At 43.6% G+C, this 15,343-nt stretch overlaps 1 protein-coding gene across 1 annotated transcript; it reads left to right on the top strand.

Annotated features, from left to right (window-relative positions):
- Positions 1-10,218: 10,218 nt before the first annotated feature.
- LOC311112653 (tripartite motif-containing protein 16-like protein) lies at positions 10,219-12,069 on the top strand (the record flags this gene model as incomplete). Its single annotated transcript, XM_084155795.1, has 3 exons — positions 10,219-10,225; positions 11,215-11,274; positions 11,552-12,069. The coding sequence occupies 3 exons, from the start codon at positions 10,219-10,221 to the stop codon at positions 12,067-12,069; spliced, it is 585 nt and encodes a 194-aa protein (XP_084011921.1).
- Between the last annotated feature and the right edge of the window lie 3,274 nt (positions 12,070-15,343).

Here is a 15,343-nt window from a genome sequence, read left to right on the forward strand (position 1 = left end):
ACTAGCAATTTTATGAAGTTTAATTTAGCTAGCCCAGATAGGTTCCCAATCTCCCAACCTCAGAACTAGCTACCAAGAAGCCATTTCTAGAGTAGCTAACTTGTCGAACTATAGTATATTAGCTGGCATGGCTGCTGGCAAGGTTGGTAGACTTTAGAAAAACAAGCAATAACTAAATGTACTGAATAATTCCTTTCAATCAATTACCCAGATTTTAGCAGAGATGCAGAGAAGCATAGTAAGTTTATTTAAAAAGAGAACCACCAGTCAGGAGGATACAGACTGCTCAAGAGGTATGCTTAAATATGGCAAAGAATTGACATATTATAAAAATATAATTAAACATAACGAGCGTGGCTCTAGATTGCAGGAAAAAGCAGATTCAGGTGTTTGAAAAATGCAAGTTTCTCCAACTTCCGGACTGGCGGCCTAGCTCCCTCTGGACTTCCCTCAAGCCTCCTCACATACTTTGTTCCCCCTCAGATTTTTGGGGTGCAAGACGCCTCTGTCTATCTGTCCGTCTCTCTCTTTGTGTCTGTCTGTATGTCACTCTCTCTCTCGCTCTCTCTCTCAGACATGTTTGTGCTTTTGCCTACTCCATTGTCATTATCTATCCAAACATGTTTTCCATGATAATTCCATAATGAGTTGGCAAGATAGCAGAAACAGACTGTCATCCAGGCTACTCTAACCCCGCCCCTCTGGCAGAACCTCTCCCACCAGAACCACTCCCACACTCTCTTATGAGGAAACTAAACTGATCAGTCTCTGTGTTGTCTGTCTGTGTGAGAGTGAACAACAGTCCAAATGGCTCAACAAGGAACTCTGCTGAACCAGGACCAGCTCTGTTGTTGTTCTATCTGACTGGATCTACTGAAGGAGCCGGTCTCCATCCCCTGTGGACACAGTTACTGTAGCAGCTGTATTGAGGGCTGCTGCGATCAGGAGGATCTGAAGGGGGTCTACAGCTGCCCTCAGTGCAGAAAAACCTTCACTCCAAGGCCTACTTTGATGAAAAATAACTGAGATGGTGGAGAAACTGAAGAAGACAGGACTCCAGGCTGCTCCCCCTCCTGCTCTGTGCTATGCTGGACCTGGAGATGTGGCCTGTGATTTCTGCACTGGGACCAGAAAGCAGAAAGCCCTCATGTCCTGTATGCAGGGGCGGCCTGTTCAATAGGGCGATATGGGCGACGCACTGCCAAACGGGAAAAGGAAGGGATTTTTTTTCTAATCAATTATATCACGGCAACAGTAGTTATCAGTGTTGTAATCTAGACGTCTAATCTGCCACAGTGCCACACTGCCACTAAATGTCCAATCATGCTAAAGTCGTGCTTCAAATGGCCACCCCCCCTTTTGGGGCGATTTCAGTCAGGTTGAAAATCGCCCAGAAGTCTGTCATAGACTCCCATGTAAAATCTATTTTTTTCAAATTTCAGAGCTTTCAATACAATCTCAATGGGTGTCTGAGGGCTTGCACTTACGCGCTTTCGTCATACGTAACGTAACCATGAACGTAACTAAGAAAAGAGCGGGTATGCAACTCGATTGTGTCTTTGAAAGAAGTTCCTTTTTGTCGGCGAACAAATGAAGATAAATTGGCAACGAAACAATTAGGACCTCCCAGACCAAATTTAATAATTCAACAGGTTTCTACTAAAGGCGGAAAGTCCTACACCCGAGGATTTTCCAAAAATTGGTACGAACGGAAAAATAACATTGCCACTCAACTGGATGAGGGATACAGGCTAGCTGTCCGCCGCCACAACGATGAGGTTAGTGTTGATAATCACAAGTTTACTGGAGAACTGAGACCAAGTAGAGACTTTGGACAGGGTGGATATGGTATAATAAAGGCAGTTTATTCAGAGGTAAAGATATCTGGAATCGCGTGCACGGACCCGTTCGTCAAACTCTTAGGGAGCTATACATTAAGCCCCATTACTTACCATATCAGATAAGAGAAATTGCTGCAGCTACATATATTTTACATCCTGGCCCTACATAGTTCACTATTTGCATCACTTACCAAAATATTACATGTGGTCATATATGCTTGGAAAGTGGAGATGCCATAGAACGTCAAAAAAGTAAACATTGCTGGAGACACATTGCCGTTTTGGAGAAGACATCGCGTTTGCTAGCGAAGAGATTTGTTGTGGCAAATGAACTTGGGCTGGGAATTGCCAGGAACCTCACGATAAGATATATGCATTGCGAGTCTCATGATTCTATACGTATTGCGATTCGATACTGTGATTTTATTGCGCACCATATGTCTGTTGCAGAGGGATCAGAAAGCCATGAGAACGAGTTTTGATCAGTCATGGAAATAAAAGTGCTGAAAACAAATTGGCTCCCAATGTGAAAAGATTGAGAACAAGCTATGAAGGAACAATAATGGTGTTTTGGTGCAGGTACAGCCAACTAGCGCTAAAATATTGCGATATTGTCAATACAGTATATCGTAAAGTATCACTATGTAACTCGATTTCTTTCACCCCAATCCCTCAAATTAACGGTAAATAACTGAATTGTTTGCCCCACATTTAGCTAAGATGATTAGCTAGCCAGCTAAAATGTTTTATTTAGTTAGCAGTCGCATCTACAATAGTTTACTGTCAATAACATGTCTCCAAAAATGACGTGGTGTCTCCAATTGTGTTGACATTTTACAATTGCGATGCGCATCCATGAGTATCCACTTTCTGTAGCTCAGCTGGTAGAGCACGGCGCTTGTAACGCCAAGGTAGTGGGTTCGATCCCCGGGACCACCCATACACAAAAATGTATGCACGCATGACTGTAAGTCGCTTTGGATAAAAGCGTCTGCTAAATGGCATATTATTATTATTATTATTATTATCTGAAGAGAGCCCCGAAACATTGTGTGCACTGTGCAGACATTTTATGCAATAAATGAAGTAGGTTGAATCTAGTAGTTCTGATCTTCTGATTGGTCCTGATGAGTTGGGCGAGGTCCCCTCCAGGCTACTGTCACTGTTGCATTGGCTCTGAGTCGGGTTCTCTGTCTTCAAATGTTCAGCCTAAGAGAGGGGATTTTTGTGTGTGTGTGTTTAACAGTGATGATGTGTGTGTGTGTGTGTGTGTGTGTGTGTTTAACAGTGATGATGTGTGTGTGTGTGTGTTTGTGTGTGTGTGTGTGTGTGTGTCCTCAGAGCAAGAACTCGTGAGTTGGAAGAACTGAGAGGCCTATGGCGTGGGTGTTGTCCTTGGCCACCTGCTGACAAGGCTGACAAGATAGGACCCTTTTGTCCATTGTTATTGGATAGGAACAGAACTTATAACCAGCTCCTGACCTAAATAGATCTTAGCACAACATTTTACTCAACATATCATATTCCATATTCACTATAACAAATATATTTACTACGACATTAGCAAGAACCGCCACATCCTCAGCCGGCTAATCCAGTGTGTGAAGTTTTGCGGAGTGTTTGAGTTAGCTTTGCGAGGCAAAGATGAAACTGAGGGCTCCACCAACCCTGGTAAGCCAACACTTTTGAGATCAGTCAATAAATGCTTCTGGTATTGACTTATATGCTGCCCCTGTCTTCATGTTGTTGCTGGACATATCTTTTTTAAAATGTGTGTAGGTCACCTAAATCATCAGAAAAATTGCCCCCCCTGAGAATTTTTTCAGGAGCCGCCACTGCCTGTATGATGTGTCTGGTGTCTTACTGTGAGACTCACCTCCAACCTCACTATGAAATTCCTGGACTAAAGAAGCACAAGCTGGTCAAAGCCACCACACAACTGCAGGAGAAGATCTGCTCTCATCATGACAAACTGCTGGAGGTTTACTGTCGTACTGATCAGCAGTGTATCTGTCTACTGTGTGTGATGGATGAACATAAAGGTCATGATACAGTGTCAGCTGCAGCAGAGAGGACTGAGAAACAGGTAAGACCAGAACAACTTGTTGGAGATTAACAAATATGTAAAGATACAATGGGAAGGCTGTTTGAATATGAGAGAAACATATGTAGTTAGTTATTCACATGAAAAAGATTCTCCAAAAGATTCTCCAAATGTATCACCATTAAATGAAGGTTAAAATAAAAAATTAAAATAAAGTTGTTGTCGTCAAACACCATCATCAAAGTTCAGTCAAAGCTCGATGAGACGTACTGTAACGCTATAATCATATACAGTATTTAACAACATAGATAATGACTTTTAAAGAGACTTCCAAAGAGACTGCCCTATTCTCTATGGGCCCTATGCCATTAGCTGTATGTTTGTAAGGATATTACCATACTATTGGACTATTGGCCGTGCAATATGGTATCATAGTATTTTGACATAAAAACATTGACATCAGTGTAGGTTGATAGCTAAATGAAGAGTGTATCTCCACAGAGGCAGCTGGGGATGAGTCAGCAGAAGTTCCAGCAGAGAGTCCAGGAGAGAGAGAAGGTTCTGAAGGAGCTCAAACAGGTTGAGGAGTCTCTCAAGGTGAGTATTATTATTATTGATCAGAGGAGACGCAAAATGTCACTTCCCTCCTCCAGTAAATGAGAGAGAGGCCACTCTTTAATCCCACTGAGGGGAACAGGGCTCTGAGTAAGAGAGTGAATAGACTGCTTAACATGGACCCTTCTCTCGCTCTTTCAATTCAATTTAAGGGCTTTATTGGCATGGGAAACAGTAGGCAAGGATGGTGAAACAAGGATCTTTACTGGTGGTCCAAAAGCCAGGATACAAAACAACGGACTATACACAAAAACAAATGAGGAGCACATAGGTCTCCAAAAAACAGGCTGACAGCAAACAATACGAAATACTCATTCTGACTGGAAAAACATAATGACTTCTCGAGGACCTGTAACTCCATCACGTGATCCGGCACTGATACGTACTGCTTGATATCAAGGAACTAGCAGACAAAACTGAGCAAGGGAAGTGAGGGCATAAATAAACAGGTGAATCAGATAGCCACAGGTGACACCAATAGGCAGATAATTAGTCACGACTGTGAGTGAGGAGGTGCCTATGGTTGTCGGAGGATGACACCTAGTGGGTCACTCCGGAACTGCGACCCACTCCTGTAATTAGAACATGGCTTTTTTGGCAGGAAATTGTTGTTTTGGCAGACGGTTGTTGGGGTTGGTCCTGTGTTCTCCCAGGCGTCCTTTCCCCCTTGCAGCAGGTGTGGGATGTGGGTGCGTTTGCACGCTCGGCCCATTTCCTCCGCAGTCAACCATGTGGTGTGCATTTTTGTGTTTGGAAAGGTGCGGTGTTAATTGAGTGAGAGGGGAAATGGTTGCATATCCTAGAGCCGACGGGTGTCTATGAGCAGGGGTAGTGAGAGAGAACTTTCAATTTTGTGTAGATGAGGGATATACATTTTTAAATATAGTATACATCTAATCAAATTTTGTAATGTCCTATCATGATGGAAAGATCCCCAACCCTATATCCTGGACACCCACCTGAGTGACCCATACACCAAAGAGAAGTTCCCATCTCTTTTATGGACCTGCTGTGAGTATGCAGCCTAAACAGAGAAATAAATGCGGTCAGAGACCTACTTGAGCAGCACAGCCCCCTCAAGATTCTGAGCCTGCCTGGCAGGGTTGGTCCTACAAAGCTAGAGCCCCCTGATTGGAGAGCATTATAAACAAGGAAATTCTCAAAGCTGCTAATGAGAACATTGACGACCTTTTACTTAGCCGGTGGGGATTCCGGTGGGGTACCCCCACCCAGGTAGAGGCAGTGCTGGCAACACTGGCTGCAATAACCCATGGGGAGGGGGTCACACTCGGACAATCAGAGAGGGGGTTTATCATTGTGGCCCAGGTGGCACAAAATAATCAAAGGTCTGACTGCACGGAGATGCTTGGGAAAAATGGTTACAACGGGGGACCAGAGTGTTTGTGTCTCAGGTGAAGAGGGTGGATCTGATCTCCATCACGTAGGACTTGACATAGATTAAGTAGATTAATCAAATCTGACATTGTTGTCAATTTCTGCTCAATCTGGCATGCTTTCTCAATCAGCTGTAACTGTATGTTACAACTCGTAAATCAGGTCCTTTCTTGAGTTGGGCTCTGGGATATACAGGGGGGGAAAAAAGTATTTAGTCAGCCAACAATTGTGCAAGTTCTCCCACTTAAAAAGATGAGAGAGGCCTGTAATTTTCATCATAGGTACACGTCAACTATGACAGACAAAATGAGAAAATAAAATCCAGAAAATCACATTGTAGGATTTTTTATGAATTTATTTGCAAATTATGGTGGAAAATAAGTATTTGGTCAATAACAAAAGTTTCTCAATACTTTGTTATATACCCTTTGTTGGCAATGACACAGGTCAAACGTTTTTTGTAAGTCTTCACAAGGTTTTCACACACTGTTGCTGGTATTTTGGCCCATTCCTCAATGCAGATCTCCTCTAGAGCAGTGATGTTTTGGGGCTGTCGCTGGGCAACACGGACTTTCAACTCCCTCCAAAGATTTTCTATGGGGTTGAGATCTGGAGACTGGCTAGGCCACTCCAGGACCTTGAAATGCTTCTTACGAAGCCACTCCTTCGTTGCCCGGGCGGTGTGTTTGGGATCATTGTCATGCTGAAAGACCCAGCCACGTTTCATCTTCAATGCCCTTGCTGATGGAAAGAGGTTTTCACTCAAAATCTCACGATACATGGCCCCATTCATTCTTTCCTTTACACGGATCAGTCGTCCTGGTCCCTTTGCAGAAAAACAGCCCCAAAGCATGATGTTTCCACCCCCATGCTTCACAGTAGGTATGGTGTTCTTTGGATGCAACTCAGCATTCTTTGTCCTCCAAACGCGACGAGTTGAGTTTTTACCAAAAAGTAATATTTTGTAACGTGCCAGACGTGTCCCCCTGCTTAAGCCAGTACATGTCCAGGCCCATCTGAAGTTTGCTAGAGTGCATTTGGATGATCCAGAAGAGGATTGGGAGAATGTCATATGGTCAGATGAAACCAAAATATAACTTTTTGGTAAAAACTCAACTCGTCGTGATTGGAGGACAAAGAATGCTGAGTTGCATCCAAAGAACACCATACCTACTGTGAAGCATGGGGGTGGAAACATCATGCTTTGGGGCTGTTTTTCTGCAAAGGGACCAGGACGACTGATCCGTGTAAAGGAAAGAATGAATGGGGCCATGTATCGTGAGATTTTGAGTGAAAACCTCCTTCCATCAGCAAGGGCATTGAAGATGAAACGTGGCTGGGTCTTTCAGCATGACAATGATCCCAAACACAGCGCCCGGGCAACGAAGGAGTGGCTTCGTAAGAAGCATTTCAAGGTCCTGGAGTGGCCTAGCCAGTCTCCAGATCTCAACCCCATAGAAAATCTTTGGAGGGAGTTGAAAGTCTGTGTTGCCCAGCGACAGCCCCAAAACATCACTGCTCTAGAGGAGATCTGCATGGAGGAATGGGCCAAAATACCAGCAACAGTGTGTGAAAACCTTGTGAAGACTTACAGAAAACATTTGACCTGTGTCATTGCCAACAAAGGTTATATAACAAAGTATTGAGAAACTTTTGTTATTGACCAAATACTTATTTTCCACCATAATTTGCAAATAAATTCATTAAAAATCCTACAATGTGATTTTCTGGATTTTCTCATTTTGTCTGTCATAGTTGACGTGTACCTATGATGAAAATTACAGGCCTCTCTCATCTTTTTAAGTGGGAGAACTTGCACAATTGGTGGCTGACTAAATGCTTTTTTCCCCCCACTGTATATATATTTAGCATTTTAATGAGGGAAATAAGTATTTGATCCCCTCTCAATCAGAAAGATTTCTGGCTCCCAGGTGTCTTTTATACAGGTAACAAGCTGAGATTAGGAGCACACTTTTAAAGGGAGTGCTCCTAATCTCAGTTTGTTACCTGTATAAAAGACACCTGTCCACAGAAGCAATCAATCAATCAGATTCCAAACTCTCCACCATGGCCAAGACCAAAGAGCTCTCCAAGGATGTCAGGGACAAGATTGTAGACCTACACAAGGCTGGAATGGGCTACAAGACCATCGCCAAGCAGCTTGGTGAGAAGGTGACAACAGTTGGTGCGATTATTCGCAAATGGAATAAACACAAAATAACTGTCAATCCCCCTCGGCCTGGGGCTCCATGCAAGATCTTACCTCGTGGAGTTGCAATGATCATGAGAACGGTGAGGAATCAGCCCAGAACTACACGGGAGGATCTTGTCAATGATCTCAAGGCAGCTGGGACTATAGTCACCAAGAAAACAATTGGTAACACACTACGCCGTGAAGGACTGAAATCCTGCAGCACCCGCAAGGTCCCCCTGCTCAAGAAAGCACATATACATGTCCGTCTGAAGTTTGCCAATGAACATCTGAATGATTCAGTGGAGAACTGGGTGAAAGTGTTGTGGTCAGATGAGACCAAAATCGAGCTCTTTGGCATCAACTCAACTCGCCGTGTTTGGAGGAGGAGGAATGCTGCCTATGACCCCAAGAACACCATCCCCACCATCAAACATAGAGGTGGAAACATTATGCTTTGGGGGTGTTTTTCTGCTAAGGGGACAGGACAACTTCACCGCATCAAAGGGACGATGGATGGGACCATGTACCGTCAAATCTTGGGTGAGAACCTCCTTCCCTCAGCCAGGGCATTGAAAATGGGTTGTGGATGGGTATTCCAGCATGACAATGACCCAAAACACACGGCCAAGGCAACAAAGGAGTGGCTCAAGAAGAAGCACCTTAATCCCATAGAAAATCTGTGGAGGGAGCTGAAGGTTCGAGTTGCCAAACGTCAACCTCGAAACCTTAATGACTTGGAGAAGATCTGCAAAGAGGAGTGGAACAAAATCCCTCCTGAGATGTGTGCAAACCTGGTGGCCAACTACAAGAAACGTCTGACCTCTGTGATTGCCAACAAGGGTTTTGCCACCAAGTACTAAGTCATGTTTTGCAGAGGGGTCAAATACTTATTTCCCTCATTAAAATGCAAATAAATTTATAACATTTTTGACATGCGTTTTTCTGGATTTTTTTGTTGTTATTCTGTCTCTCACTGTTCAAATAAACCTACCATTAAAATTATAGACTGATCATGTCTTTGTCAGTGGGCAAACATACAAAATCAGCAGGGGATCAAATACTTTTTCCCCTCACTGTATGTATATAAAAAAACATGGGGATTGGAAGTCATGCAGACAATTACATTGATGGAAGTTACAATATATCTGCAATATTATGCTGATCTACCCCCCCGAAAAAAAAAGAAAAGGCATCTCTGGAGTTGGGGTTTTGGTTCCGGCTCGCTAGCACCCCTCCCGATACCAGCGAGCCTTCCCGGGTTCTACGGGCATGAGTCGCCGTGGTGACCTGCGTGGCCGCAGTACCGGAAACGTCCCTGCGGCAGACGCCTTTGCCTCTCTATCCGGGACAAGCGCTCCGCAACCGGCAGCATAGCCTCCTCCTGAGGCGTCTCCTCCCTGAATTGAGCCTTGCGTCATGCCTCTCTCGTACGCCCTCTCACGACGCCGATTGTCCACCCGCACCGAGAGGTCGACGAGACCGTCCAGTTGCTCAGGCAGTGCCCTGAAGGAGAGTTCATCCTTCATCCCCTCTGATAGCCCCTGCGCGTACAGGATCACCAGGGCGGCCTCCTCCCATCCTGCCTCTCGAGCCCGGGTCCGGAACTCCACGGAGTAGTTCGCCACCGAACGGTCACCCTGCCGACAAGAGGTGTCGAACACCTTGCGTAACTCCTGGGTGAACTCCGGCTGCTGGGGCTGGTTGGGTGTCCACCTGGCTCTGAATGGTGATCGTCAGCTGGCGGAGATTCTCGATGATCTGCTGCAGGCTGCGGTCATGCTGATCCAGCATGGCTCCCTGCGCTGCCAATGCGCTATGATACTGTGCTGCCTCCGCTGGGTCCATATTGGCTCAGTTTTCTGTAAGGGTTGGTGTGAGGTGTGACCCAGGTGTGGTGCAGGATAGACAGTAGGCAGTTGGCAGAGATGGCGAAACAAGGATCTTTACTGGTGGTCCAAAAGCCAGGATACAAAATAACGGACTATACACGAAAACAAATGAGGAGCACATAGGTCTCCAAAAAACAGGCTGACAGCAAACAATACGAAATACTAATTCTGACTGGAAAAACACAATGACACAGGGAGAACACTTCTCGAGTACCTGTAACTCTGTTACGTGATCTAACAATGATATGTACTGCTTGGCATCAAGGAACTAGCAGAGAAATCTGAGCAAGGGAACACAGGGAAGTGCGGGCATAAATACACAGGTGAATCAGATAGCCACAGGTGGCACCAATAGGCAGATAATTAGTCCCGACTGTGAGTGAGGAGGTGCCTATGGTTGTCGGAGGATGAGACCTAGTGGTTCGCTCCGGAACTGCGACCCACTCCTGTAACAGTTTACATTGCCAAAGCAAGTGAAATAGACTCTCTCTCTCTCTCTCTCTCTCTCTCTCTCTCTCTCTCTCTCTCTCTATCGTACAACAGAGCTCTGCACAAGCAGCAGTGGAGGACAGTGAGAGGGTCTTTACTGAGCTGATCCGCTCCATTGAGAGAAGACGCTCTGAGGTGAAGGAGTTGATCAGAGCCCAGGAGAAGGCTGAAGTGAGTCGAGTTGAAGAACTCCTGAAACAACTGGAGCAGGAGGTGGCTAAGCTGAGGAGGAGAAACACTGAGCTGGAGCAGCTTTCACACACAGAGGATCACATCCATTTCCTCCAGGTAACTTACTAAACTATCTTTGTACAATAACTATAGGCTACATCGATCCATAATGAAGATATACAGTTTCTTAATCTTCTGCTCTCTCTCTCTCTCTCTCTCTCTCTCTCTCTCTCTCTCTCTCTCTCTCTCTCTCTCTCTCTCTCTCTCTCTCTCTCTCTCTTTTTCTCCAGAGTTTTCAGTCTCTCTCCATACCCAGTGTATCTTCAGACTTACCCAGCATTGTTGTCCATCCTCTTCAGTACTTCAGAGATGTGAGTAAGTCTGTGTCTGAGCTGAGAGAGAAACTAGAAAACCTCCTTAAAGGAGAATGGACCAAGATTTCCAGTACAGGTGGGTTGAAAATAATACTAAAAGGATAAATAATGTTAAATAATAACTTATGTACATTTATACATGCAATATGGTATGGTAATAGTAACATTCCCTCTCTCTGTGAATGTGTTTGTGTGTCTGTAGTGAAAACAGTGGATGTTTTACTGCCTCCAGAACCCAAGACCAGAGAACAATTCTTACAATGTGAGTCTCTTTATCTCTCACAGAGATACATTAAATTGTTGTATTTAATTGTGTGCTCTTTATCCTGAAATAACTAACAGTCTCTATTTACTGACACTCCTCACAAGCCCTAAGATATACATATATAACAATAGTAGATATAGTCAGACTAGTTAGCTGCTTGTCTGATTCTCATATTGCTATAATCTCTACTCTGCTATAATCAAAGACAGTATCTGACTTAACTGATTGTTATATCTATCTCCCCTCATTGGTCTCTGCTCTGCTCTTCTCCTAGACTCCTGTCAGCTCACACTGGACCCAAACACAGCAAACAAACACCTCACCCTGTCTGAGGAGAACAGAAAGGTGACATGTACAAGACAACCCCATCCATATCCTGACCATCCAGAAAGGTTCACTGGGTGGTTTCAGGTGCTGTGTAGAGAGGGTCTGTCTGGACGCTGTTACTGGGAGGTTGAGTGGAGTGGTCACACTGTTCATACAGCAGTCTCCTATAAAGACATCAGCAGAGGGTCAGGTGATGACTCCTTATTCTGGCTACATAAAAAGTCCTGGAGTTTACGGTGCACTAGGAATGGTTATTGTTTCTTTCACAATACTGTTTTTACTAAAGTATCAGGCCCTCTGTCCTCCAGAGTAGGAGTTTACCTGGATCACAAGGCAGGTACACTTTCCTTCTACAGCGTCTCTTCTGACACAATGACCCTCCTCCACACAGTCAGGACCACATTCACTCAGCCTCTCTATCCTGGGTTTTATCTTACTGGTACTGCAGAGCTGTGTAAACTGTAGAAATCCACAAACCAGATTGATGATTCAACATGATCTGTTTTTGTGCAATTATTTTTCTCAAATAATTTATATTTAGCTATATAATTCCTTCACTGTTTATCTTTAGAGATTGAAGGAATTAAATATACTTTGATAAAACACTATGTTTTAATCTTATATGTTCATATTCATCAAGAGTTTCTGACACAATGACCCTCCTCCATAGAGATCAGACAACATTCACTCAGCCCCTCTATAATGAGTCTGGGGTTTGTTACCAGCACACTAATGATACTTCAGAGCTGTGTAAACTGTTAGAGGTAACCATGCTAGAGTGAAGCTTTATAATGCTCTTTTCTGATTTGATCTTTGGCTATTTATTTCCTTTACATTTGTAATCTAGTACATTCAGATTCAGCACAATATATGTTCAATTTCATGTACAATACTGAACATTAGTATTCATCAATAATCCTCACTAACATGTAGTTAGTGTGTAACATGTAGTCATACATACTTAGGGGAGAATCCTAACCTCCGCGCCAAGTCAAATTTTCACTTACGCTTTGAACACACCGACTGCGGCGTTGCACAAAATAGTATGCAGCATCATCTAGATATGTGTGCAACAAAAGTTCAACATTCACCTTCTGCTACCATTTCTGTCAACCCGTTTACGCATACAGTTTGACGTATACGTTCGATAAATCCAACATATGCACCACACAGAACACACCGCAACTGCCTCTGCAACGCAATGCTGCAAGATTAACGCAGCGTTCAAGATTAATGCAGCGTTCAAGATTAATGCAGCGTTCAATTGGAAATGAATGTACTTCTGGTGTACCAAAACGCAATGACACTGTCGGTGTGTTCAAAGCGTTAGTCATGCAATTGATGTCAATGGGAGACTAAGTGGACATTTTACTTAAGAGGAAGTTAGGATTTTCCCTTAACTGATCATTGGCCGATTTAATTCGGGTAGTTTGCTCATGTGTAGCACATATTGCTCAATCAACCATCATAAACCTGTCCAGCTGATGGGGCTGTTTGCCAAACAATAAACAGCTTTGCTAATCTGTAGATCTGACACTCAGTAACTCAGTAATTTGCTTAATTTTGTATGAAATCTTTGGAGATGTATGGTGTTTATAATCTGCTATCTATTGTAGTGAAGAATAGATAAAGTAACTGATGCTACTGTTCAGGGGCTTAATAATAAAGGGTTTAAAAGGTTTTAAATCGCTTGTTGTCTCTCTCTCTCTTACTCTCTCAATTGGTTGTTATTAACGTGCATACTTACAACTCACTGGGATTGGCTATAGCATTCATTTAATTACTTCTAGAATTTGTTTGTTTTATAAATTATAATGTCCCCTTTAGTCACAGCTATTTCTTTCTTTCTCTCTCTCTCTCTCTCACTCTCTCTCTCTCTCTCTCTCTCTCTCTCTCTCTCTCTCTCTCTCTTTCAATTCAATTCAAAGGGCTTTATTGGCATGGGAAACATATGTTTACATTGTCAAAGCAAGTGAACTAGATAATAAACAAAAGTGAAACAAATAATCATAAATTAACAGCAAACATTACCCTCACAAAAGTTTCAAAGGAATAGAGACATTTCAAATGTCATATTATGGCTATGTACAGTGTTGTAACGATGTGCAAATAGTTAAAGTACAAAAGGGAAAACAAATAAACATAAATATGGGTTGTATTTGGTATTTGTTCTTCGCAGGTTGCCCTTTTCTTGTGGCAACAGGTCACAAATCGTGCTGCTGTGATGGCACACTGTGGTGTTTCACCTAATACATTGGGAGTTTATCAAAATTGGATTTGTCTTCAAATTCTTTGTGGGTCTGTGTAATCTGAGGGAAATATGTTTCTCTAAAATGGGCATACATTTGGCAGGAGGTTAGGAAGTGCAGCTCAGTTTCCACCTCATTTTGTGGGCAGTGTGCACATGGCCTGTCTTCTCTTGAGAGCCAGGTCTGCCTACGGCGGCCTTTCTCAATAGTAAGGCTATGCTCACTGAGTCTGTACATAGTCAAAGCTTTCCTTAATTTTGGGTCAGTCACAGTGGTCAGGTATTCTGCCACTGTGTACTCTGTGTTCTGACAAGAGTCCCAGGGCAGAATGTCATTGGACTTCTGATCTTCTTCACTTTTTACCCTTGAAACAGACGTCTTTCACTGAGGAACTTGCCATTGGAGTCACACAAGACGACAATGTTAGCTTCTTCTCCACTGAGTGTTTGCCACCTTTGTGGACTGTGGTGTCTTGTGCTAGGGCTATCAGTGGTGTATGTAGGTGGAGTAGCCGGGGGTACAGCTATGGTTATCAGTGTCATGAATGATGATGATGTGTGTCAGTTGTAGGGGTGAAGTAGGTCTGAGAATCAACAGTGTGTGTAGACTGTGTATGTGTGTCTATGAGGGAGGAGTTGGAGACCAGGTTGCCGTGCTCACAACTCTCAACTTCCTGCTCTACCTGGCCGACCTACACCGCACGCCTGGTGTTTGTCAGTGTGTGAGAGAGGATGGATAGGGAGGATGAGGGAGAGAGGGAGGAGGAGGGGGAGAGGAGGAGGAGGGAGATTATGGAAAGGAGGGATGGGGGAGAGAAACTACAGTGTAAAATGTGAAAGTATTTCTACATTGCCTTTATCTTCACCAAGCAAATGAAAAGACAGTTATTTCTCATTGTATCATGTGGGCTACAGCTAACATGCATCATTTGTCCTGATGTTGTCCTCAGTCTGATTGTATCCACATTTTTAGAAAGGTGTAGATGATTTAAAGACGCACTGTGAACTGATTTTGATCAGATCTTATAAGTATAAACTGGCAAGATCAGGACAAGATCAGGACAAGATAAGGGCAAGATAAGGACAGGATCAGGATATCAGGACAAGATAAGGACAGGATCAGGACAAGATCAGGACAAGATCAGGACAGGATCAGGACAAGATCAGGACAAGATCAAGATAAGGACAGGATCAGGACAAGATCAAGACATGATCAGGACAAGATCGCATATAAGCGGCAGGTATAAACGGGGCTACTGAGCCTGATTGTCTGGTTGAGGTTCTCTGCTAATGTGCACCGTCACTGTATTTATTCTATATACCTAATGAACTCTGGGTTTCATATTATATATTTTCGTCCTTGAGTGTTTATGCTAAATAACAAGTCTCAGTAGTCTCGCAGTAGAAGGCAGTCTTTCCGTGCCTCAACACTATTGTCTCTTCCTTTATTCTGACCTGGCATGAATGTATGAAGTGTTATGAAGACTAGTC

Source organism: Coregonus lavaretus, assembly GCF_964263955.1.
Source record: "Coregonus lavaretus genome assembly, chromosome: 39".
Taxonomy (NCBI): domain Eukaryota; kingdom Metazoa; phylum Chordata; class Actinopteri; order Salmoniformes; family Salmonidae; genus Coregonus; species Coregonus lavaretus.